The sequence below is a fragment of the Haliaeetus albicilla genome, chromosome 12 (genome assembly GCF_947461875.1).
Source record: "Haliaeetus albicilla chromosome 12, bHalAlb1.1, whole genome shotgun sequence".
Classification (NCBI taxonomy): domain Eukaryota; kingdom Metazoa; phylum Chordata; class Aves; order Accipitriformes; family Accipitridae; genus Haliaeetus; species Haliaeetus albicilla.
In genome coordinates this window covers 33,864,608-33,888,641 of record NC_091494.1, presented here as the reverse complement: position 1 = coordinate 33,888,641, position 24,034 = coordinate 33,864,608, and the positions used below count along the sequence as shown (strand labels likewise).

The window sequence follows — 24,034 nt, the reverse complement described above, 5'->3', positions numbered from 1 at the left end:
ATAGCATGGGCAGAAGGATAAATTGTTTCCTGGCTGGATGAATAAACTTCCAGGGAAAGACTCCAGGCATTACAGGCACTGCTGGGACCTTTAGACAGCCTGAACCTACATTGCTTTTCAATAATGCGTGTTTCCCCCAAACAGCAGCTGATGGAGTATCACTGTCACCACACCAGAGGGAGGAACACAGCTAATGTCAAGCGGTGGGGTCAGGCCAGCATCAACCGCTGCACATCAGATAGCAGAAAGCTGGTGGGAGGCAGCCCCAGGATGGCCCATTCCTTACGGAAGTTTCTCTCTAATCCCCAGCAGGTTATTCCCTGGGCAGGGAGGTTTAGATTCTTGTTCACTCACTATTTGCTATTAAAGCCCTGCATGTTCCTGCTGCCAGTGCCTAAGGCATTAGAGAGGGGACAATAAGCAATGTTTTCCCATGAACAGTCTGAAACCATGTTTCCTGCCCAAGACCTCGAAGGTGCCGAACACAAAGCAAGGACCCAGGGGAGCTGCTCAGCCCCGTGCAGCACAAAATCCACTCCACTGCCTCCACTGAGCAGCCTTCATTGCCAAGCTCCTCATGCTGGAGAGGAAGGGAAAAGCTCAGGGGAAGTATCAAGAAAGGAAGAAGGTGAATGGAAAGGAAGAAGGGATAGGGGCAGCACACATGTGACTTTAACCCATCAAGACCCAGGTATTTGGGTATTTGGTGGTCCATGCATTGTACAAGTCTATATAGAGAAAGATAATATATATTGCATTTTCTAATACTACTGTTAAAAGGGTTGGGGGGAAGTCAAGCACATCTAGGATTTGGGAAGGGGACAGAAAAGACTCTCCCCTGGCTGGGGCTGTATTTTTGGAGTACAAGGCCCCTCAGGGCTGTCTTTTGGCAAAGCCACGAGGAGAGGGAAGAGGCAGGAGCAACTTTTAGGAAACCACCACTATCTGCCATAAAGATAAACCCAAACAAGAAGCTGAAACAAAGCAGGAGCCTTGTTCCACTGCCGCCCGGCACTTGCCAAAGCTGGCACAAGGGTGCACGCTTTCCCTTGCCCCACCTCGCAGGTTTAAGCATTACCACGGGTGGCAGCCAGCAGGAAGCACTGCCAGGTGCAGAGAAAGCTAGGAAGGAAATCACAAGAAAGAAAGTAAACCAAACCCTGCTCCAGGCTCAGTTTGAATTTTATCTCTCTCACACCTTCCCGAGGCTAGCCCAGCAACGCCCAAGCCCTTTGCTAAGCAATAAACTGCTTGTTGTGCACGAACATGTAGATAAGCAGGGAAGGTGCTGTGGAGACAGCACAAGTTCACCCCCAACCATGGATATGCCACAGAGCCCAGGACATCAGTGGGCAGGCAGCCAGGAGGGGATTTAGGACTATTGACACTGTCACCAGCCACAGCAGCGGCCACCGTGGTACAGAAGCCTGCAGGTATTCAGGCAGATCCTATTTACAATTCCTTGTCTGCCTCTCTAGGTTTATGCTGTGATTATGTCCCCGTGGCATTTCATCCAACAGAAGAGTTATTTTCTTTTCTACCTAGTTCACAAATGCAGCCCCATAGTCACAGCTGGCCACTTCTACCAGGCTTTTTGCAAAACAGCCAGGTATCACCTTGTAACCCCAGCCCTATTGCTGAGCGAGCTGGAAAGGATGAACCCTACAAGTCCGTGCAGGGATCAGAGGTTCAAACTGCATTGACAAAGGTGCAGGGAAGCAGCCAGAGCAGCCAAAGACCTCCAGGGCCTGAAGAGGCAGGAAAAATGGGGATTCAACTGGTTCTTTCACAAGCTCAGCTATCTGCAGCGCTGGCGAGCTGGGAAGAGAGTACAGAGGGAGAAGACAGAGCAGCAGAGCAGAGCACACCTAAATCAAATTATGTTCAGTGAAGCATTTTCACATGAGGAAATACAGGTCCAAACTCAAACAGTGCAATCAAGTGTTACTCCATTATATTCCCTCTATGCCATTTACCCCCAGGCTGGACCCAGCCAGCAGATGACAATATCTGAGCCTCTGCTGACTGTTTGCTCCAAGAACCTTTCATTTACATTTATATGAGCCTTGAGGATGGGGAAGAAAGAAAACGCCAGATAAATTCTCCTTTTCATTTGAAAAAACAAACAAACAAAAAAACTCCACACCAAACAAAACCCAAGGAGATCCCCCTCTTTTCAAGGAAGGTACTTATCCTCTGAATGTTGCTGTCCTGCTCTTTGCCAGTTATTTTTTCTTTTCCTCCCCACTCCTCCATCCCCCTCCCCAGCTGGGCAGACACGGAGCTGCCCTGCCCTGGACTGCAGCTCTTTGCTGCTCCACATCTGCTGCCAAGCACTATTTTGACCCTCCCTGATTATTTCTTATGAAAAGCTGCATTTGTTCAACACAGGGAAACACAGATCCTCCCGAGTTATTACTTTTCCCAAGCCAAAGACCATGCCCAGGACACAGGGTTCATCACCACCCAGAAGCATGTATGACAGTTGCAGCAGGGCATTGCTAAACCAGCAGCAGCGCATCTCCCCTCCTGCCCCGAGCCCACACAGCCCCCTGAGATGATGCCCACACAAGTCTCGCTCTGTTCCATCCCGTCCCATATCTTTAAGGCGAGCCCCTGTTAGGACTCTTTTCCATGCTGGCTCTCAACCTCTCTGCCTGAAAGCCTCAAACTGCCGGATATCCCTTGCATATCCTCCCTGGGCTTTCTGCTCATGCTTTAACACTCCTGCTAAAGTATTAATAGCAGCTGGCAGCGCAGAGCAAAAGGCAAGGCAGGAGGAGTGGACACGCACCCTCCTGAGAGCACGCAGGGAGTCTCACATAAATGTTAACTCTTCCACAATCCTCCAATTATGTTTTTTTTCCCCAGACTCCTCCTCTCTACCATCAGTCTTGCCCTCTCAACACTCACTCTTCCCCTACTCACTACTTGAGTTCCCAAAACAGGGGGGTTACACTGTACCTGAAGGTCTGTGGTCATTCTCCACTGAGCAATTGCTGGGGGAAAGCTGGGTTCCCGACAGCATTACCGTATTTGCTCTTATTTTGAACACTGGCCATTTGCTCTGCACCCTCCTGCCTCCCGGGCAGGTCATCGCAACAACTCCTACCTTGCAGAAGGAGCCATCGAGGAGCAAAGTCTTCAAGACAGTTACTACCTGGGTCTCATAAGCAGGCAGATTAAAGGAAAGAAGATTACACCAAGCCCTGCAAATACCTTTGGGAGTTGCCTTTTTTTCTGGGCTTATTTAATAAGGCAGGGGCACAGGTTGCATTACACACTGCTCCCCTCTACTGTCTTCAGAGCAGCCTGCACCAAGGAGCCCCAGAGTCACCCCAGCCGTGGCACAGCGAGTCCAGCTCCCTGCACATCACCAGTGCCACAGCCAGCTGAAAAGCTGCACAATTTCTAGACACATTATGCCTAGGCAGCACAGGCTCGTGGGAAGCAACGCTCTGTTTGTGTGTGTTGAAGGAGCTCCTCTGGTGTTGAGGGCAGACCTCACCTGAGGACAGACCTGCTGAGATCTTTGTTTCACCCTCTTTAGGTGAATCCCTAAACACAGGGATTTTCAAAATATTGCTGTCTATGGGGCAACCACAGGCAAGGGGCTCTCTCTCTGCATGGATTTCTCTGTGTTACTGTACTACAACACAACAGAGAGATGCTGCCTTGGCGTGATGCAGCCAGAGGACACCCCCATTGGCTTACCTTGCCTTAAGTCCCCATTGCGGAAGAAGGGCCAATCCACTGAAGGAGAGAAGACGCTTCAGAATTGGGCAGCAAACCCTATTTTTGTTTAGCAGCGGAATCATCCAGGCCTGACACTTCTCTGAACATCATAACATGCTTTTGACCAGAAATTAAACTACAAGAAATTTAATCCAAGGAGGGACTGCTCCACCCAGTCAGTCAATCAGGAATGCCTCTTCCTACTGGTGCTTTCCTTGGACCTTGTGCATTGCTTTTATGACTACCAAAATTTCAGCAGAGAGACCGCACGCTCAGCCCTGAACATCTACAGTGCTTTATCCACTAGCCCAGCTGCAGAGTTGCCTTACAAACAAGTCACCTCTCTGCAACAAAGGGCATGAAAGGCTGCGCTCCCATCTCTTTTGCAGTCCTAGACACAAGATAAATATAGCAAGGAGTAAATCTGTGCTCTCTGCCTAAGGTGCAATTAGGGGTTTTGGTAAACACTAGCCACTACTGGATGTGCCGGCCTTGGAGGCTCAGAGAATGCCTGTGGTAGGCAGCCAGGGCTCGGGAATTTGCCTCTGCCCATGTGAGGAGGGACACCAGACTTTGAGGGGAAGAGGGAAAGTGGAGCACCCATGAGCTGCTCTGCCAACATGCCCACGAGCAATTTGCAAACTGACATTTCAGCAACAAAAAGAGGAAGAAAATAAACACCACAGAGAGACTCATGTATTCAACCGAGAGAAATGTGACCACACACAGCGGCTTAGGTAACCAGCACTGCATGAGCTAGCACATAGAGACCAGGTCAAGACACACCAGCCCTACTTCCTCCTTCAGTTCAGTTTTTCCCTGTTCCTAAGGGGAAAGGTGCCAGACACCACCCCACACACACTTCATAGCTATCCCACTCCTCCAGTGCCCACTGACACCTTGGCTGGAAGCAGGTCCTTTCACTCCCCAGCCCCAGGAGGGCTCCCCCCTGCCTGCTCCATCAGCTCCTGCACAGGCATCTTGGGCCAGCCACATCCCAGCATGGCCATGCCCCTCACAGAGGTGATAGCGAACGTACTTCTCTCTCCCAGGGCACTGTGCTCTCCTCTAGAAGACTGTGTGGTTTTTTTCCTCCATCCCTCCATTCACAACAGGATGAGACAAATGAGGTAAAACCATATTCCACTGCTCTCCCACCTCCTCTTTGCTGTAGCTGCTGTGAGGTTCTTTTGAAAGGGTGTCAGAAGTTTACTCCAGAGACACCTGGTCCCAAGGCAACAAGTAACCTCGCACAAGGACTACTGCTCCTGTCCCAGAGGACTTGCACTCTACATTTCTACACCCCCCTTCCTCGAGGGAACCCTGTGGACCTCATCAGCACTCATCAACAAACCCATACCACATTCCAGCAAGGAAGATGATTATCTTAAAACACAGTCAGCAGGTAAAGCCTCCAAACATTACAGAGCATTAAATTCCTGGTCATTCCTGAACTACTGATTTATATTTCACTGTCTCTGGTTTCTTCACACCAGAGCCCATAGTGCCAGGTGCTGTATGAAGAAAGCGTCAAGAGATCCACCTACTCACCTGCAATGTCCAGTAGCCTTTTGGGACTAAAAGAGACTATACATAAGAATGGAGATGAATCGTGGGTATTGTAAAGGAACAGGATGACAAGGCAGTGCTCGGCACATCCCCTAAATAGCAAACAGGCCCATGGCACCTATCACTATTCCTTAATTTTGTAGCTGTGCACACAAGCGCCTACACTCCCTCATTCACTGTAAGTAATGCACATCTCTGCCTGAAGCACATGGGAGCCCCACCGGACTCTCCCAGGCAGCTTCGAGTCCACATGTCTGCATTATGCAAGCACCGTCCTCGTCTCTCCCTGCAGGAAACCAAGCACCTGAATCGAGAGCAGCCTTTTCACTTTAACTTCTTGTTGCCTGGAGTTGGGATTTCCTGCAGAGCCACAATCGTGGAGCTGTGCTGCTGCAGAAAGGACTCTCCAGGCTGGCTGGTGACCAAGCTTCACCCTTTGCTACTTCGCCCTCATGATGAGAAAGACCAAGAGGACACATGTCAGATGAGGGCTTGTCACTAGGGAGCCTGAGGAGAGGGAGCGGTGCATGTGCATGGGGACGCTCTTTGGCACAGAGATCTGTGCAGCTGGGGTGACCGCTGTGGTGCTTAAAACAAAGGGGAATAGAGGCTGCCCAAAGAAATTCATATGACCTCATCTAGGGACACATCCAAAGCAATGAGGCTGCAACCACAAGTCTCTGGTTAACCCCTCTGCTGCTCTGTCAAGGTGAAAGGCACAGTCTGTGCTAAAAACATCACACTGCAAAGAGATGTTGTGCATCCCCATGGCTTCCAGCTGGACCAGAAGTGCTGCACTCACAACCTAGATCCCAGTATGGCAAAGGGAAACTAAAAAAGGATGCAGTAAAGGTTAGGATAATCTAAAGGTCTGGACCAAGCTTTACAGGAGGGGTTCCCAAACTCAGTTTACTGAGACACCATGATAACACAAAGGGCTATGCTGTGTGGTGGGGGTACCCGTGTCTGAACTACAGGAGATGTGTGACAATTCTGGCAGCATTTCCCTGGGGGAAAAAACCCTCAAAATCCTAATGGTTTTTATAGCACTCTGAATTAGCTTATGTAACGGTAATCATGTACGCTCGACTAGGGAGCCCCTGGCTTTTGACATTTCTTTTGTTTAGTTCCACTATTCCAGTTAACCTGCAACCTCACATAAACCAATTTCTAAAGTTGTTCTCTTAAAGACTCCAGGCATAAAGAGGAAAGATGGTCCTCAGGGCAAGGTACTAAATCACGAGATAGAACCAGAAAGATCTATTGCCACAACTACTTTTAACGCACTGCATGAATCTGGAGCATCCCAAATTAGTCAACCCTGCTGAAATCCTGTTCACCCTGTTGAAGTGATGATGCCAATTTAAGCTATGCCCACAGCTATGTGTGTTCAGCAATTCCACCCACTGGCCACACATCTTTCCATTTCAGCGCCCATGGAGAAGGATCCCCAGATTCACAAGCAATGCAAAAGGTGCATCTTTTAGCTTCTCTGCTGCTCTGTTTCCCCCAGCTATGAAATGGGAACATCAATAACTATTAAAGGGAAAATGCAAGGCTTAACCAGGGAAAAGCAAATTAAGAGAAGAACTATCTGTGCATGTCTTGTTGAAATTTTCATGTAAGACTATATTCTCTCCACTTCTATTAATCCCAGCTACCAGCTCCTGCAGAGACATCCTGGGTACCCTGGGCAGCGTGGCAGTGCAGTGCCATGGTGGTTAATGGGGTCCTAGAGCCTGTGCCCCGAGCAGAAGCTCCCAGGCTCACACCACGACCAACACCTTTGAACCATCTCACTTGTCCACTCGCTGTGGCTTCTGGCCCCTCTGTGTACCACCGTCAACCTAAAGGATGGACAAGGGGCTCAAGCTGGCGCAAACACCAAACAGCCTGGCATGGAACTCCCTCCGCTTCATTCCCAAGAGAAGTGTTTAAACAGTATGAGACAAACTGCCCTGACGAAGGTTTCATGACATCAGTGAGTGCCCCTTTCTAATGCAACCCAGATAGCTGGCCTTGAGCTTCATACCTCTAAATTATGCCCTATGCTTCCAAAAAGCACTGAGACAACTTGCGGTTGATCTTTAGCCAACTGCTGATGATGCAGAAGTGGGGCCGCTAGTGCCCTGTCTTTTTTGGATGGAAAAGCTGTGCCTGCCCTGGACTGCAGCTGGCCCTGGCAGCATGCCCCTGCTCTGCTCGGGCCGGCTCCAGGCAGCCGTGCAGCCAGACAAAGGCTGAAACAGGAAAGCTGAGGCACCTGCTCCCCTCCTACCCCTTTGGGACCTCTCATGAACAAAGCACCTGACCCACAAATAGCACTGATCCTGGAGCAGTTCTGCAGCAACACAACTGGAAGGTATCCTCCTCCCTGCCTTCGCTACACAGAAAAAACATGCTGGTTTAGCTAAATCAGTAAACTCTACCTTTTTTTGGACCCTCCTGCATTATCCCCACCAGGCAAGTTCCTTCCTTCTAGCAAAAACTGAATTGTAGGCTGGAAACAAATCAAAGTACAGAGCACAGCTGGCTGCCCAAGAGGAATACGATGCCGATTTCTTCCACTCCAACTGCTCTGGGGCTGTTTTCTGGCTGGCTAGGGAACACATCACTGCTCTGGATGGCAAATGTCAGCAAATATTTCTCGCTTTCAAAGTCATCAGGTACATTTGTAGGAGAACAAAATGGGAGTAACCTCCCTTACACGATGTTCTTAACACTGAAAAAAAATTGCCCTAAGCTACCCACATCAGGCGATGGTGGCATTTTAGGGGCCACAATTCTGAACTCTGATGGAGCCTTTTACAAAGGGCTTCTTCCCACTCCTCCCCTCTTTCTCTGCCCATATTTAATTGCATGTTGAACAGAGCCTCCAAACCACTCACAAAACTCGACCTTATGGGTATGATCCCATATCCTAATTGAGGGGGGACAGTGCCAAGCCCCAGACATCCTTCTTGTCCTTCCAGTTCTTGAGCCCAGGTCCTCCCAGCTCCCACTATCAGGCTGCACCCCAGAATGGTGCTCTTGTCCACGGTGAGCCACAGGACCAAGCCAGCCCATAGCCAAGCTGCTGGCGGCGAGGACCAATACGACGAGCAATGCTGTGTAAAGAGGGAGCCAGCAGTGAGCCCAGCTCCACGTCTTCCACTGAATGGGCCCTGGTTAGGTTTAACTCGGCACCTCCAGGGTGCTGGACATCAGAAGTTGCTTCTGTACCAATAATTGTGGCATCTTTTCGTATAGCCAGAGCCCTGTTAAACTGAGATGCTCAAACACTATTTTAACCCAGTGTCTCCCTCTTTCCAGGGCATTCATCAGGTATGCATGATATGAACTCTGCTTTTGCAGCCAAAGAAAAACAAACTGAGACAAAGCATAGGATTCGCATATCCCTAAATGTAGCTACCTAAAGAAATTATGGTCCCTTATAATCCCATGGGGATATGGGCTCCTCTAAGAAGTTTATTCTTCCCATTCTAAAGTAAGTGCTCTCAGACACTTTCTGATAGCCTCCAGCTCTCTCCATTGAGCAGTCTCGATGAGTCCCACCTCACTGGCTTACCTGGGACTACGCAGCAGGCCTGTACAAAACAAAAAACACAGCTCTAAAGCTCTAGAATTGCTGCTCACTGAGCAATGCTGGATGCCAATGCCATATAACCACTTTCAAAGGGACAGGAAAGATTGAAAGGAGTCACAGAATAAGGTTTCCAAAAGAGTTCAACATCAGATCTCCAGGTTCCTACTGTCACTGCATGCCCCAAGGCAATATGTGGTGTGTGGATGACTATGCAGCTGTCCAGATCCCAAGAATTGGTGGCTATGGAAATGCATGTCATCCCTTTCTTTGTTTAGGGTGGCGAAGAGCCCAAAGCAACCCCCTTCTGCAATGCTTCACTTGCAACCACTGCTCAGTCATCCCAACCCCAATTTATCTTTTACAGGAACAAAAGCTTCTGGGTGCAAGGCCAGATGTGCAGAAAGGAAAATTTGGACCTGAAACAAGGGGAAATTAAGCTGCAGTTATATGGAGTCATAAATATTTACTGCAATGTAAACTGCAGCACTGAGCTGTTCATTTGATTTTACTTCAAAAAAAAATATTAAAATTTAAAAGGTCTCTCACCAGAAAAGTGGAAAAGTATATAATTAGAATCTAAAGAAAACAAGCTTGAACAAACACGCTGTGTCTTTCAATTTAGATTCTCTACACTCCAGTTACCTTTGGAGCTGCACCAATTCCCCTTTCTGTCCTCGGACATATATATATAAAAACATGTGGTGCCAGGGCTGAGACTGCAACTTTGTTTTTGCACATGCAGAAGATAAACATGCACTTCAGTTCAAAAGTACCAGCTTCTGCGCTGGTGGCCAAATTTTGAAACATCAGCTTTAAAACACAGCTCAATTCTTCTGGACCGAACGATCGCTGCCGCAAAGCTTTAGCAGCCAGACCAATACTGCGACTCCACGTTAGATTATCGCTCAATGCATTTTTCCTGCCATGTGACACCAGTTTGGGGTGCAGCGGCCTCCTCTGACCATATTTACACCCTCCCACCGATACATCACAACATTAGGTTGGAGATGGTGACAGTGCACGGCTGCGCATCTCCAGGTGCAGAGCAGCAAGCATCCCAGCAGCAGGACAGTGTCACAGCGTGCCAGACCCCTGTCACCCTCGTCTGTGCCATAACGCGAATACCTGTCCCTGTGCTTATCACTAGTGCTTGATGAGGGCCAGGCAGGCAGTGTCACAGCTCCCAGGGCATTTAAGCACATGCATAAGCGGATGTCTGTGACTAATCCCCATTCCCCATGTGCTGATGCCTTGATAGAGCGAAGCGCTGAAGTCACTGCTCCAGGAAGGCATCCCGAGGGTGGCTTTCTCCTCCCACCCACACAGAGGGAAAAGCTGAAAGCGACTGTTTTGATAAGTACATCTGGGAGCTGAGACAGGATATGAGGGCTGAGAAAATGAATTAAAATAGCAAATCAAGCCCGGAGGGAGCAACTGTGAGTGACAGAGAAACCAAGGGGACAGGAGCAGATGAAAGCCCTGAACCAAGCGTGGCTGGAGCAGGGTGTTGAGGAGGTGAGTGGGGTTCTTGGGGGGGACAGGCTGATTGCAGCAAGGAGCAGAAACAACTGTCAGCATCCCGGAGAAAATGAGGAGGCAATGCCAAGGGGTGGTCATACATCTCAGAGAAGGAAACATGAAGGAAGACTTCAACTGCAGCAAAGCACCTGCTAAGAAAGATGAACTTCTGTGATGTACAAAGGACCCCGATTCTGGAGACAGATGTTTCCACAGAGGTTTGAACTGTGGAGCAGCACAGGTCCCTCGGAGGGGCTAGCACAGCCAGCAAAAGGGGCCATCAAAAGGAAAAGCCCAGAAATGGGCTGCCTTAGCTTCCTTTTGAGTATTTTAGATGATAACAGTGAAGTTTTCTACTCACAGGGTGTAATTTGGGTCAGGCCAACACAGGTAAGCACCAGAGACGTGTCTCCATCCCTGGGCACTCCCAACCCATGTCACGCACATGCAAGCAGAGCGCACGGGCTCAGGTACTCACAAGCACCGAGACTTCTGCTACTGCTTTCCCGAGGCTGGAAAACACCTTTTTTGAGAACGAAACCCTCCCACCTGCTTCCTTCTGAATCAGAAACAGCTTCAGAAACATTAAGTTGCAATTAGGAGTGTAAATTTAGTCACAAGCACATATAATCCATAAATCTCCACATCCAATAAAAAATAATAGCTAAGGAGAGTACGAAAGAGCTGCTAATGACTAAAGCTATATTTCAACCTCAGGCAATTCCTGCTTTCTGTTGCCCTGTGTTAGATCCCTTGAATCGAGATGGGGCCTTCTAATTATTCTCTCTGGATCCATTATTCAGTGAGTAATTAATCTTTTATTTTACATTGCTCTCTCTTTTCATAGTTTGGGGGGTGTTAAATATACATATATATATACACACACACACTCTGCTCTCTTTTTTTATATATACTGCTCTCTCTCTACAGCATAGAGGGCTCTGCATTTATTAGCAGCCAGCTTTGCCTTTCAAACCATGGCCAGTGGACAAGAGGCAAGAGATGTGATTTCTGAGAGTTACTTCTTGCATTCTCTCAATTTTTTAAATTTTTTTTTTATTGGATGAGGAAATTTCAAAGAGAAATTCATGCAACTTACTTGGACTTGTCTGGTCACTGAGTCTCCGAAGTCTCCCACTGGAGGTCCGGCTGATTCCTAAAGCGAGAAGAAGGTTTGAAAGGATCAAGGGAGTTCATATGAATACGGTACGTGGAGCAATCTCCTCACTATGACTCTACATCTGGTGAGGCATGTTTTCTGTTGGGAATCTGCTATGCACAATCACCTCTGTGATCAAAGGAATGTTATATGTTATTTTAAACAGAAAAACACCTGAGAAGAGACCTCCACCTTTCCCTGAAGATGTCAAACATTATTATTCAAACATATCAAACCCATGAATGTATTTAGGGTTTCCAGAAACACCAGAGAGAACTTTTGAAATCATTAAGTGGGACACGCATGTTCACCTCTCGCTCCAGGATATTTTATCCTGGAGACAAGTGCAGCACTTCCAGAGACAGGTTTCCTTGCTGAGAGAGGAAAGCACAGGAATTTAGGGACCAGCACATGCCCTGCATTGGCAGAGAGCTCAAAGAGGCTCCTGCAAAGAGACCACTTCCCAGAGGTGCTTGGCTTCTCCAGCCAGCTCAGCTGGAAGGACAGCAGCGGCTCCTGCGTTCAGCATCACAGGAAAAAAAAGAAAGCAAAAGGTGACTACTTTCTGGCTAGATTGCAGTCACCGTCCTGGGAACACATTGTGTACGAGAATCCTGTCATGGGGTTAGACCAGCTGAAACACGGGATGCATTGCATGTTCCAAGCAGATGCTAAACCAGAACACAGCAATCCAGACGTTGGGCTAATTCTGCTCCATCTTTTTTAATGAGAAAGTATTAACCATGTGCTACCCCAATGAGTAAGATTAATTCATATGCACAGTGCTGGAGAAAGATATGTGGACATCTTAACCTACCCTACATCATACATTACTTGGAAAGACAAAACTCAGATGCACCTGTCTCCTCCATTCCCATACCCATTTCAGAAAGTAACCAGTAACTCCCAGGAGCCTGCCTGCCTCCCAGACTCCAGGCAAGCCATCGGGACCTGCTGGCTATGGCAACATTTCTAATTCATCAGCAACTCGTTTAATTTCTCTGCTGTTCCATCTGCCTGTTTGTGAAGTGGTGATTGCCACAACACTCATTTCCCAGAGATGCTGAAAAACTCAGCAAGAACCAGAATTCACCTTAACAAAGCCTTTGGTTAAAACCTAGCCATATGCAGAAACCATACACCAATTAGTGCCTCGGTTTCTCTTTTCTTAGCACAATAAAAGCAGGCACACTAAATACAATGAACTACCTCGGGGGGATGCTATACTCTGAAACTACCCCAAATGCCATGATGTCCTGATATGGGTATTCCCAGAAAGTCTGGCAGCTCCTCAGTTTCTGGTGGGTCCTGCCAGAGGAACAGCAGCTCCAGGATGGTGTCCATCATCTCAGACATCAGATGCTGGAGCTGTCAAGCTCCAGAATGGAGCCACGGAGGCTCCTCAGCTCAATACAAACCCCACCTGAGCACAACAGTATTTTGAAACAGGATTTCTACCCTGCAAATGGATAAGAAACTCCCAGATTTTGGGGGTGATGTTGTTGTTCAACTGTATTATTTTAACTATCTTCTCACCATCTACCAGATCTGTTGGACAATAAGCAAAGGGATTAAAACAGCACCGATTTAAGCTGCAGAACACCCCTAAACTGTGATTTGTAACATAGCCACAACCTTACAAACCTTGTCAGCTGGAAGAGTGCATCATACAAAAAAAAAAAAGGAAAATATATTAAAAAGCAGGAAAACTTTCATACCAATGAGCCTGGGATGGAGGGAGGGAAGGGAAAAGAGCTGCCTGGCAAATCAACATGGAAAAAGTGTCTCATGCTCAGAACCCTCTGCCTATATATATGAATGTGTGTGCATTTTCTGCCTCCCTTTCCTCTTCTAATATAAAAAGCCTCTGTGCCTACAACATTATGTGGCTGAACCACAGGGCCAGTCCCAGGGAAACAGCGGTGCTCCTGACCATGGCGGCACAGGGAGAACCCCCGGCCAGCACCACCCAGGGCCGCCCCCCCACTCTGCCCCCCCCAAGAGCACCGCCAGCCAAAGGGCCAAAAATAGAGCTGGGACTGTCCACCCGTATGTGTGAACACCCAGTCTGTCTTCTTGACAGCTTTATCTGCATTGCAATGGGGCAGACTGCTGCTACACACATCGCTCAGCATGCCGTTTCCATTACTGACGGCGAGAGAAGGGCTGAAGTTTCTAGGAGTTTGTGCATGATAACCAGGCATTATAAATTTTAAACATATTATTTTTTCTATTAAACCCAGTCCCTGATTTTTTTTCTTAATTATTTTCTCCTCTCTAAATGTCTACTGCTTCTTTGGACACTAGCAAGAATGAAAAGGCATTATTTCCTTCGGTCAACCGAGTTTTAAATAGTACTTCTTCAGACAAGCTGCAAGAGCACTCGAGTCCTGGCTCAGCTCCTTGCAGAGAACGGACACCTCTGCTTTGTCTGCATGCGGGCAAGGTGCGGTGTTGAAAACTGGCTTTCATAATTGCGCAAAAAACAGAGAAAAACGTCCCTTATGGGTGGCAAGCTGAAAAACGCAGATATGCAGCCATGCTGAGCTAGTTAAATACATCCTTTTATGTTCAAAGAGTTCATTCAGTCTGTGGCAAAGCAGGACGGAAGCAGAGCAAGGAGCTTACAAGCTTGGACAGGATCGCACATAGGAAATAGGCTTTATTCCCTTTAGCAACGACTCCAGTGGAAAAACACACATAGGACTTGGAGCATCCAATGCAGCACAGCCATCAGAGCATCCATGTGCCCTGGCTGAGCCTGTACCTTTTATGCAAACATCTCTGAGAATTTGCTTATCTGTCCTGACTCACAGGTTTTCTCTGGGGATCTGTAATGACTATTCATACCCTTTTTAAATAGGTAAACCCAAAGGTGGACAAGATGAATTCATTTGCTCTGTATTGGAGACAGCATTAGAAGGAAGCTTTTCTGACAGCTGTTGCTTCAACCTGTTAACAACATTAATAATATGTAATAGTGCTGTTAATCCCCTTTCAACAAAAGGGAAAATAAGGAGCAAATAAGAAATTCATACAGGCTAACACCTTAACAGCAAATCTGGAAAGAGGAGGGAGTGCTATGGAGCCCAAGCCAAGCTTGCTATCTGTGATGTCCCACTGCCCCTCCACCGAGGGAGGACCTAGACACAGTCCTGGAAAGCAGATAAACAGCAGGCAAAGCTGGCAGCCTGGCAAGGCAAGAAGAGAAGATCTGGAGAGAGAGAGAGAGAAAGAGAGAGCACAACAGCTAAAAATATGCTGCTCTGAACACACTGCCAGGAAGCCGGCACTGTGGGCAGGACCGGAGAGCATCGGCATGCTGAGCGCATTCTGGGGTTACCTCTATTTATAGCGTGGAAGCAGCAGACTGAGCCCCGGGTTTGGGCTGTGAAATGAAAATCAAAGGTTTCCACCCCAGACACAGTGTCTATGAGTCTTCCCTCTTAACGCAGTTCAAATGCCCTCAAGCCATGCTATGATTTTATTGTAGTGCACTGGACTAAGAAACAGAATGAAATACGCTTCATTTAGCTGAAATTAAGAATGCTTCCCCACGTCCCCAGCAGAATGACTTCAAAATGGAAGAGTCCAACAGTTAAAATCGGCCAATCCCAAGTTCACTCAACCCAGCGGATGTGCCGCAGCAGGACAAAGTTATAACATTTGCAGAGCTTAACCTCACCTTGGCTCACTGGCTGAGCAGTATTTTTTTCACGTTTTATAATCAATGACTAATTCCCTCCAGATCCACAGGCTGGGACCATATGGCGCAGCAGAAAGGCAGCAGCACCGGAGGACACTGGGCTTCACTGGGGTCTCCTTCGCAACTACTGAAGCCAAGAATCGCTCCAACTGGGTTGTGTCAGTGCAAGCGAGATCCCAGCCAGGCTACGTTTAAATCACTCCCTCCAGACAATATTGGGCCAAATGTTCTACTATTTCATGCTTCTTGCAGCTGCTGATATAACACACCATGGATGCAAAGCATTCCAGTATTGAAACAGGAGCATCTTATGGATACTTGCCCTGACACAGACGATGTCTGACTTTGCTGAATCTGAACCTAGAGCTAACAAGGGAGCTGCCAGAGATGTTCACCTCCAATACAGTCAACACGTACTTTCTCCAAAACCCATCAGAGTTTTTGCATGATACACCCCAAACTTTTTCTGGATGCGTATAATAGTAACAAGACAGGCCACCTGAGAATTATTTTTTCCTCACAGTAAATGATCCATGCCACTGCACTCATACGATGTAAAAATCAAAAGAACAAATGAGCAATTTCCATTATCAATAGAAACCACAGGGTGAAGACAAACAATGGAGGATGTAACCCAGGAACTTGCTCTCTCTACACAGTCCAGTAAAAACAAAAAACCAACCAAACAAAAGAACCCAAACCAAACAAAGGTCATGTCAGAAAGGGACAGGCCAAAACCAGCAGGAGACATCTCATGCTGTGCTGGAGTCAGCAAAGCAGCATCAGCTCATCTGAGCAGCCCTTGCTTCTGTTAAATGTATTTACTAGTGAGTCTGAGATCAGATAATTCAGCTTCCTTCTTCACCCAGCACAAACACGGCAGGGTGTCCAGACAGCACTGGAGATGTCTCCATCCAAGACCAGTTTCCTCCTACAGGCATTTCTGCACTCCCAGCTCTCCAGAGCTCTCTCCTGGGGCGTACAGGTCTGGGCCAAGTCACGGAGCCATCCCAGGACTTCGACAACTTTAGCACTAGGGTGGTGGGAGAACCCTCAGCTGAACCACACTTCAGAGGTGCCTGCAGCACCTACACAACACCGGCAGTTTTTAAAGTAAAGGCCGACATTTAGACTTGGCTCCCTCCAGGGCAGGATCTGCACCAGCCTGTGCACTGCAGAGGCACCCAGCCCCAACTCCTCTAATCCGTCCTCCCCTTTGCCATCTCCCCAGGCCATCCTGCTGTCGGCTAGGGAGCATGGAAGATGACAGCAAGGATGTCACTTCATTTGCTCTGCAGCGGATGCAGAGCTGGCACAGGTACCAGTGCAGACTGCTGGGACAGAGTTTTCCACTCCCTTTTAGGATGTGTCTATCCATCGCAACACTCTTAGACCAGCTGTTCAGGACCATACAGGGTGTGAGATCTATTTTCTTTTATCTAATTCACAGGTACTATCTAGACAGCAGGAAAGAGAATTGCCTTCACCAGCAATATAGTATCACACCAGCAGCTATACTTCATCCCGCTTCACTTAGACAAGTTCTAAAAGCTCCTTAGATAAAAATGGCTGGAGAAGACTTCATCAGTAACGAGGCCTGGAGCTGTTAACAGAAGGAGGATAACCCACACATGGTCTGATCCACAGAATCACCACCTCAGTGGTTTCTCCAATATACCAGAGCAGCTGCTGGAGATTGAGCTGCAAAGTTTTAATGCTGACACAGGACATCACATTCAGAGGTAGAGCCCTGCACATGGAGCTGTGGGTGTCACTGGAGACAGCTGGGGACAGAAGGGCTCAGGGGGAGCTGAGGACTGTAAGGAAGAGACATCTGTTTGCAGAGTAGCAAAGGAAGAAGAATCTCTATTGCTTCAACCCCAAGTCCAATGAACCACACAATTACAACTTCACTTCCATTAACTTGAAATCCACTTGCAACATTAACCTCAAAAGGAATATGTTTAAAAAAAAAGAAAATATTCATGTTCATTTCCAGCACTAATCAGAAACATGCGGTGAAGAATAAAAGACACTTTTCCAGATTCTGTGTAATAGAGACTCTTTACAAAGAAGCTGAGCACAGCTAGAAGAAAAACCTTCAACCCATGTGCATGGTTTCATTCTGGATCAAATAACTCTGGCAGCAAACCAAGCTTTCACTGGGATGGAGGGATGCTGATGGAATGGAGGGATGCTGTTCCCATGGGGCACCAATTACAGACTCAGGAGCGGACCACTACCTTCTCCAACACAGCTACCACCACGTGGGTACGCCAACAAGCTGGATGTGTCTAGGTCAAAGGCTAGAGCAGAGACCATGCAGCCTAAAATACCACCAACCGTTTCCCTCGTGGGAGCTGGATATCATCAGGCTGGGACCAGACAACACTGCTAATCAGCACAGCACTACTAATACAAGTGGAGCCATGAGTTCACACATAGAAAGAATCCAGCCCGAGGCTGGATTACAGATAACCCTCAAGGAAACCACAGGAAAATTGGCATTAGTAAGATGCATATATTCCTACCACAATGTTATACTTCTGGCAGGTGCCAAATACATTCTAACACTAAAAAAATGCTCCAAAAGCTTGTGCTAACGATAAGAGGCAGTAAGAAATAAGCCTCAATTTTTGCAGCATTAGAAAGGCTTCCCCAAGACCAGCAGTGGCCTGCCCAGAGCTCCTGGGCTAAATTAGGTAGAAGGGCCAAGCTTGCACATCGTGGTAGAAGATGACAGGGACCCAGCACTTGAACCTTGGCTCAAGTTCAGGCTTTGATTCAAGATTTTAACTCTAATTAAACTGCAGTAATTCTCGGGAAATCAGTTGATGCATCCATAGAGCTCATGGCCAGAAAATTGCCTTGACTGACCTGCAAAACCCACACACTTTTTTATCCAGTCTTGGTGAATTCAAGCTCATGCTTGAATGAAGTTTTGGCTTTTCAGAGACATACAGTCTCAACGTCAAGATTAAAACATTAGAGTGACCCCAAGTGCTTTGACAAGTTGCTCAATAGTTAAAATGGCCTTCAAACAGCACAGAGACCATGCCTCTTCCCTGTGTGTTTATTCTGAGGTGAGCAAACTCAATCCTGAGATATTCACTTGAAAGAAATAACAAGATCATTTCACTGCTCTTTGTGATAATCTGTTCTTTACTGCCCACAAATTCCTCACAGCCAATAGTCATTCAGAGATACACTGGACAATCATGAAAGCACAAAAAAAAATAGCACAAGCAGTTTTTCATATGAAAAAGCATGTTAGTCATCATCTGTGATCCTTCTGGTTAGAGTGTTTCAGTAATCTGGCCGGACAGCAGAAGGGATGCCACGTCACCACACTGACACATCAGATGACTTGTACAAATGCATATTTATAATGCAAGTATCCACACAAATTGGAAGGGACTGGAAAAATGGGTCTTTTGTATGTATTGTCAGTTTTGCTGGTTTATGTGATTCTTTTACTTAGCAGCAGAAGGGAAGGGGAAAGGATTTATAAAGGAACAGAAAACTGTTCTTGTGAAGCTGTACCAATTGGGAACGGACCTGGTAACTACTGTCAAGTCTAAAATCACTTCCAGTTCACTGTTGAAGCTAACCAGATTTCCAAAGAAATCTTGTCCCTCTAAATTTACCATCTTCACCACACTCCTCATTTGCTCATACTCCTTAGCTTCTGAAATCCACAAGAGAGAAGCAGGACCCAAGAACTACAACAGTGTCCTCATGGCTTTTTCACTAAATGAGGGGGTTTTGCAAGAATACGTCCCAGAGCTTGCAAAGCCATCGCTGAGAGCAGCTTGGATCTGGTCCCATTTGTTTCTGCAGAACCTGCAGCATCCCAACAGAGATGGGAAGGAGGAAAGGCATCTGAACTCAAAGCTGCAGCCTTGCTCAGAGAAGGAAATAATCAAGCTCTTACATTAACCAGCTGCCGCAAGAGCTTCAGCAAGCTAGAAACGTGTTAGTTAATCCTTAACATTAATAGCACAAGAGTCACCAGGAACCTGAATGGACAAGAGATAAGGCTTAACACGCAGAGCACTATGCAAACAAAGAACAAACTAAATGATCACTGCTCATCCTTTGCCTTCAAAAAAAAAAAACCAACCCAAACATTTACAGCATCCAGACTCACGAGTGCACCTAATTTTCTCAGGTTTGTCTGGCAATGGCCATGGATTAGTTGGAGAAAATCACTGTCAGATTTGAAGGAGGGGAAAGGAATTTTAAAACTGCAATGTGGTATTTCCATATGGATCAAATACTCCCAAGCCACCCCACAGCTCTCCTCCCCACTCCCTGCAGGCCCATAACGCTCTGGCTCTGACCACACAGGAGAACTCCTGGTGCAAAATTCCCAGCCCAGCATCTGGCTCTCTGCTGCACTCTGATACCGTACACAGCTTTAGCGCACTAAGCAGCAATGTGTTACTTCAGATTAAAAACAAAAAAAATCAAATCATCCTTACTTAGATTTTAAATCAATTTCTTGTCACCTTCTTGCAACTTCAGTGCAATCCAAATTTTACTTTTCAGCCACAGCATTTGCTCAGTGACCGCTCACTGCATCCCTGCTCTTGTTTCAGACACACAGAACTCCCAAACTTGTTTCAGAGGGTCCCCCCACAACAAACATCACTGGATTCATCATTGGAGCCCTGCAAGCCTGGGGCTGCCATCAGGATGTAATACAGACCCCTTCTGTTTGCCAGGCTCTGAAAGGCAAATGTTGATTTTTCCCAGAGAGGGATGGGGGTGTATAAAGGAGAAAAGCCGAGAACAAAGAGGCAGCGGCTCCCTCGCCAAAGGGCTGCAGACGACAAAGGGCAGAGGTTAAGGGTTCTCATGAGCCTGGGTGACCCACCAGGGTGACCCACTGGGATGACCCACCAGGCAGCCTGGCAGAGGCATGCCAGCACCTGTAGCTAACAGGACACCGAGAGCAGACCCAGCCACTTCAGACTCCCCAGCCTTAGTGAGCAACTCCTCATTCACAGCTGGAGGAGATAAGGGGCAGCCTTTGTTTTTGAGACCATTTGTCTGACTCTGAAGACACTGCAAAGGGAAAAACTCAGCCAGGGATTTTACTTAGATGCTAACAGGCAAGTCCAAGTGTCACTCCAGACTTGTGACAAAGTGCCCTTTTCCTCCACGCAGTACGAGAGATGCTCCACTGCAGCCATGTAACATCTGGACGAAGGAACCAATGACAGGTAAAGCAGCAGCCGAGGCACCACGGTCACTAAATCCCAGTCCCTCCCTAGCCAGAAACTCAGTCAAATACACAAGGTCAAGATTCACAAACTGTCTGACCACTTGATTGAGAACAGGTAATCTTGAAAAAGCATTAAGCTCAAGCAGACAATGGTCACTTTTCTCTCTGCATCAAACACCCACACAAATGTACTCTGGGGTACAAACGCTACCTGAAGCCCTTTCACCTGAGCATCCCTAGTGTAGTAGCAGCCAAATCACGCACACTTTGCAGTCATGTGTTCATGCAACAATGAGTCTGGATCACTTTGGTAAGTCCCCTGCGATACTCTGATATTATGCAGAACTGCCTGAGAGTCAGAAAGCCCAAAATCCAAGCTGTGGTTCAGAAACCAGCTCCCTGGATAACCCTACATAAGAAATTTAAGCTCAGAATTGCAGCTGCTCCCTTGGGACATCAAACATCCACATTCTAACATTTATCTTTAAACCCAACTCCAGTCACATCTTGATTCTCTGCTCATTTGAGGCTAACCTGCCCTAGGGAGATGCTGAGGTAGGCAGCCAGGGAGGACCAGCTCGGCTGCAGGGGGAAAGCCGTCTGCAGACAGAAGAGTCAGGAACCGCTCAGCTGCCACCACAGCTCTACCATGACTTGCTGCACATAACTTTCCTTCTCCACATATCCTTTTCTCTGCCTGTAAAAGGAGGTGTCAAACACTTCCCCTGCTTATAGGAGCAGGAGGGATATATAATTTAACGTTTTTACATTTTAACTGTACTGTAAAGAATGATTCAGACACTATCTATAGATTACTGAGATAATGTCCGCTGTCAGGGAAGAAGGGAAGTTACAATCTGAGACTACAATGAAGCCCTGGACCCATACAATTGAGAGTTTTCTCCTATTAAGTCTGCCCCAGAAGTAGCCAAGGCAATCCCATTTCATAAGCTAGTAACATTCTTTGAATGTTTTTCCTTGTATCTTACAATTATATTTAATAGAGGCTGCAGCGGGGAAATTGGAATAGAAGAGAACTTCAGCCAATTTTTAGGACTTGAGTGCCTAATGTTGCAGATCAGCTTACGCTACAGTTTGCAAAAGTGCCTTTACAAACTGTAGTATAACTCCATCTCTATCTTAAGAGATGCTGCACTTATAGTTCTCTCCTCCAAGTCAGACACCCACAGAAAGACCAACCACAGTCCCAAAGTCAGCTACATGAGCGGCTTAAGACTGTAACTGTGAGGGGTCAGCAGCCAACACTGAGATTAAATTTGCTGTGGGCTCCCCCCCAGTCTCTCTCACGTGAAGCATTTAAAGGCATTTAATGGAGGAGTAGGTCCTCAGAAATACCCATTGCCCATGCCGATCCCCAGAATATGTCTGTTGTGTCCTGCTGCTGGACATCAGAGAAGTAAGGTACCCAGCACAAAAGCACTAAATTAATTTAAAAACAAGATGTAGAATAAATACGTAAGTGCCAATATCTTATTGGCTTATCTTTTTAAATTTTTGCACGGGACAAAATAATTCTAGACCCAACACCTACCTTTCTGCCAAGCCATACTCTCCCACAGTCAGCTCTACAGAGGGCCACAGCAGGAAAATTAAGAATAGGTTCATTTAAATAAACCCCAGCTGTAGGAACCACCTCTGCTTGATATCACTCCGTGATTACACACTCTTCTCCCCAGGTACCAAGCGGTCCCAATGCAACTCGTTCCTCTAATGGGTTTCGGCAGCTGCCAGCAAGGGAAAGGTAAAGCACCTGGCACCACCAAGCAGCTCAGCCCTGGCAAAACGCAGAGTGAAATCACTCCTGGCACAGGTGAAAACCATTTCAAGTCATGGAGCACTGCCTGCAGCCTCTAAAGAAGCTTTTCTCTCTTCAAAGAGGGCTCACACAAGGAGACACAAAGCCTATTCTGTAGGTCCGGCTGAAAGGCAGCATTGTACGTGGAACATGGCACGCTCGGTGTAACGCAGCCGGGCAGCAGAGGTCTGGGCCCCATCCAGAACCCCTCCCTGAGTCACTCACCCCAATGATACAAAGGTTCAGCTTCCACTATGAAAACCATTGCAACAAAAAGGCAATTGCTGCTTTTTCTGTAACAAATACACCCCTATGCACAGGACTGAGATCTGCTTTGTGCCAGCATGGATTCTCCCTGGAAAGCTCAGCCTGCAACTATTGAGTAACCCAAACCTCCATGCATGGACCCTGGCACCGCCAAAACCTTGTGCTGTGCTAAGCGAGTATTCCCAACACGGTGAAGCTTATGGACTTGCACCTTATGCCATAAGTGATGAACCACAGTGCATGTGACCTGCCACAGTGTATGCACAAGCTGCTGCCAGCCAAACCTGAAAGGTTTTTCTCGGTCTGGAGGCTGAGGTCCCTTCTGATGACCTCTACACCACGGTCAGAGTTCATTACACAAGCTGACCTTTCACAAATGGCATCTTTTGCAGTCAGAGGACTCCAACCCCTCATGTCCAGAGAAGACCCATGGCACTGCCATGTTCCTCTAGCCCAAACCTGCCCCGACCTTTTGCATCCCCTGTGGGGTCATCATCCAGGCAGGAACCTCCCTCCCCTGTCCAGAGCTGCAGGATCAACAAGGGGCCAAGGGAGGATGCTCTGGGGGGTGTCAAAATTCCAGCCTTATCTCCAGAGGCTGAGATCATGGGTAGAAAATGTTTCTGTGTTGTCTCAGCAAGCTTCCTGCTGGCACCCCTCTTCCTCTCCACAAAACCACCTCTTTGTGAACAGTTTTGGAGCCCGAGAACAACATTCACTGGTACAGACTAAAGGTATTTACCATTTCTGAGACATCAGATCTGTAATAGTGCCTGTCCTTAGCATGACCCAGTTGTTCCTCAGTCAGGTCTCTCCTGAGCAGGTCAGGGGATGCATGGAGGGATGCTGGCACTTCTTTCGAAAACTGCTGGTACACAAAGCAGTCACTTGCTGCACTGCTGCAAGCTGGTGGCCACATGCTTTAATGTCTGTGAAGGAAGGATGCCCACTACTTAGGATCATAACCAGAGGTCTCCAACGGCTTAGGTTTGACTCCTCACTCACCCACAGATACCTGGGAGCCTCATGGCAGTACCAGCCTGAGCGTTCGCATATTAAACATCTGCACAGGAACCCCAGACGCCCTCCATAGTCAACAGAGGAGACAGGCTCTGCAGCCAGTGAGTCACCCCCATCCCAAGATGGAGGTGGAAGATAGGGTGATTCATCTGACAGCCCCTGGCTGGAGAAAGGCTGCAGGGACCAGCTCTGATTCAGAGATGCTTTTAGATGGCTCAACTCAGGCAAAATTAAATTCTACCTTGTTTTTTTCTGGGCCTCGGTCCTCTGTAATACAGGATATTAGCTCTCTCCTAGCTTTAAGATCAATGTCTGAAAGGCTGAAGACACTTACAAGAATAGGAAGCGCTTTGGTTATCTGCACAGTCATTACACAAGGAGCAGGAAGCAGGATATCTGATTATGTCCCAACCTGGCCACACAAACCA

The 24,034-nt window shown here is 47.4% G+C and overlaps 1 protein-coding gene across 2 annotated transcripts in view; it reads right to left on the bottom strand.

Annotated features, from left to right (window-relative positions):
• The window catches only part of SEPTIN9 (septin 9), a 144,003-nt gene that overhangs the window by 106,726 nt on the left and 13,243 nt on the right, over window positions 1-24,034 (bottom strand). Inside the window, exons 1-2 of one of the 2 annotated variants that reach the window (XM_069798950.1) lie at window positions 22,056-22,086; window positions 11,508-11,564 (exon numbers count right to left, since the gene is read on the bottom strand). In XM_069798950.1, the coding sequence (XP_069655051.1) occupies window positions 11,508-11,564; window positions 22,056-22,071 (73 nt within the window). In that variant the 5' untranslated portion in view covers window positions 22,072-22,086. Of the gene's footprint in view, window positions 1-11,507; window positions 11,565-22,055; window positions 22,087-24,034 lie in introns of those variants that run through there. The other variant, XM_069798949.1, reaches the window with a different exon arrangement.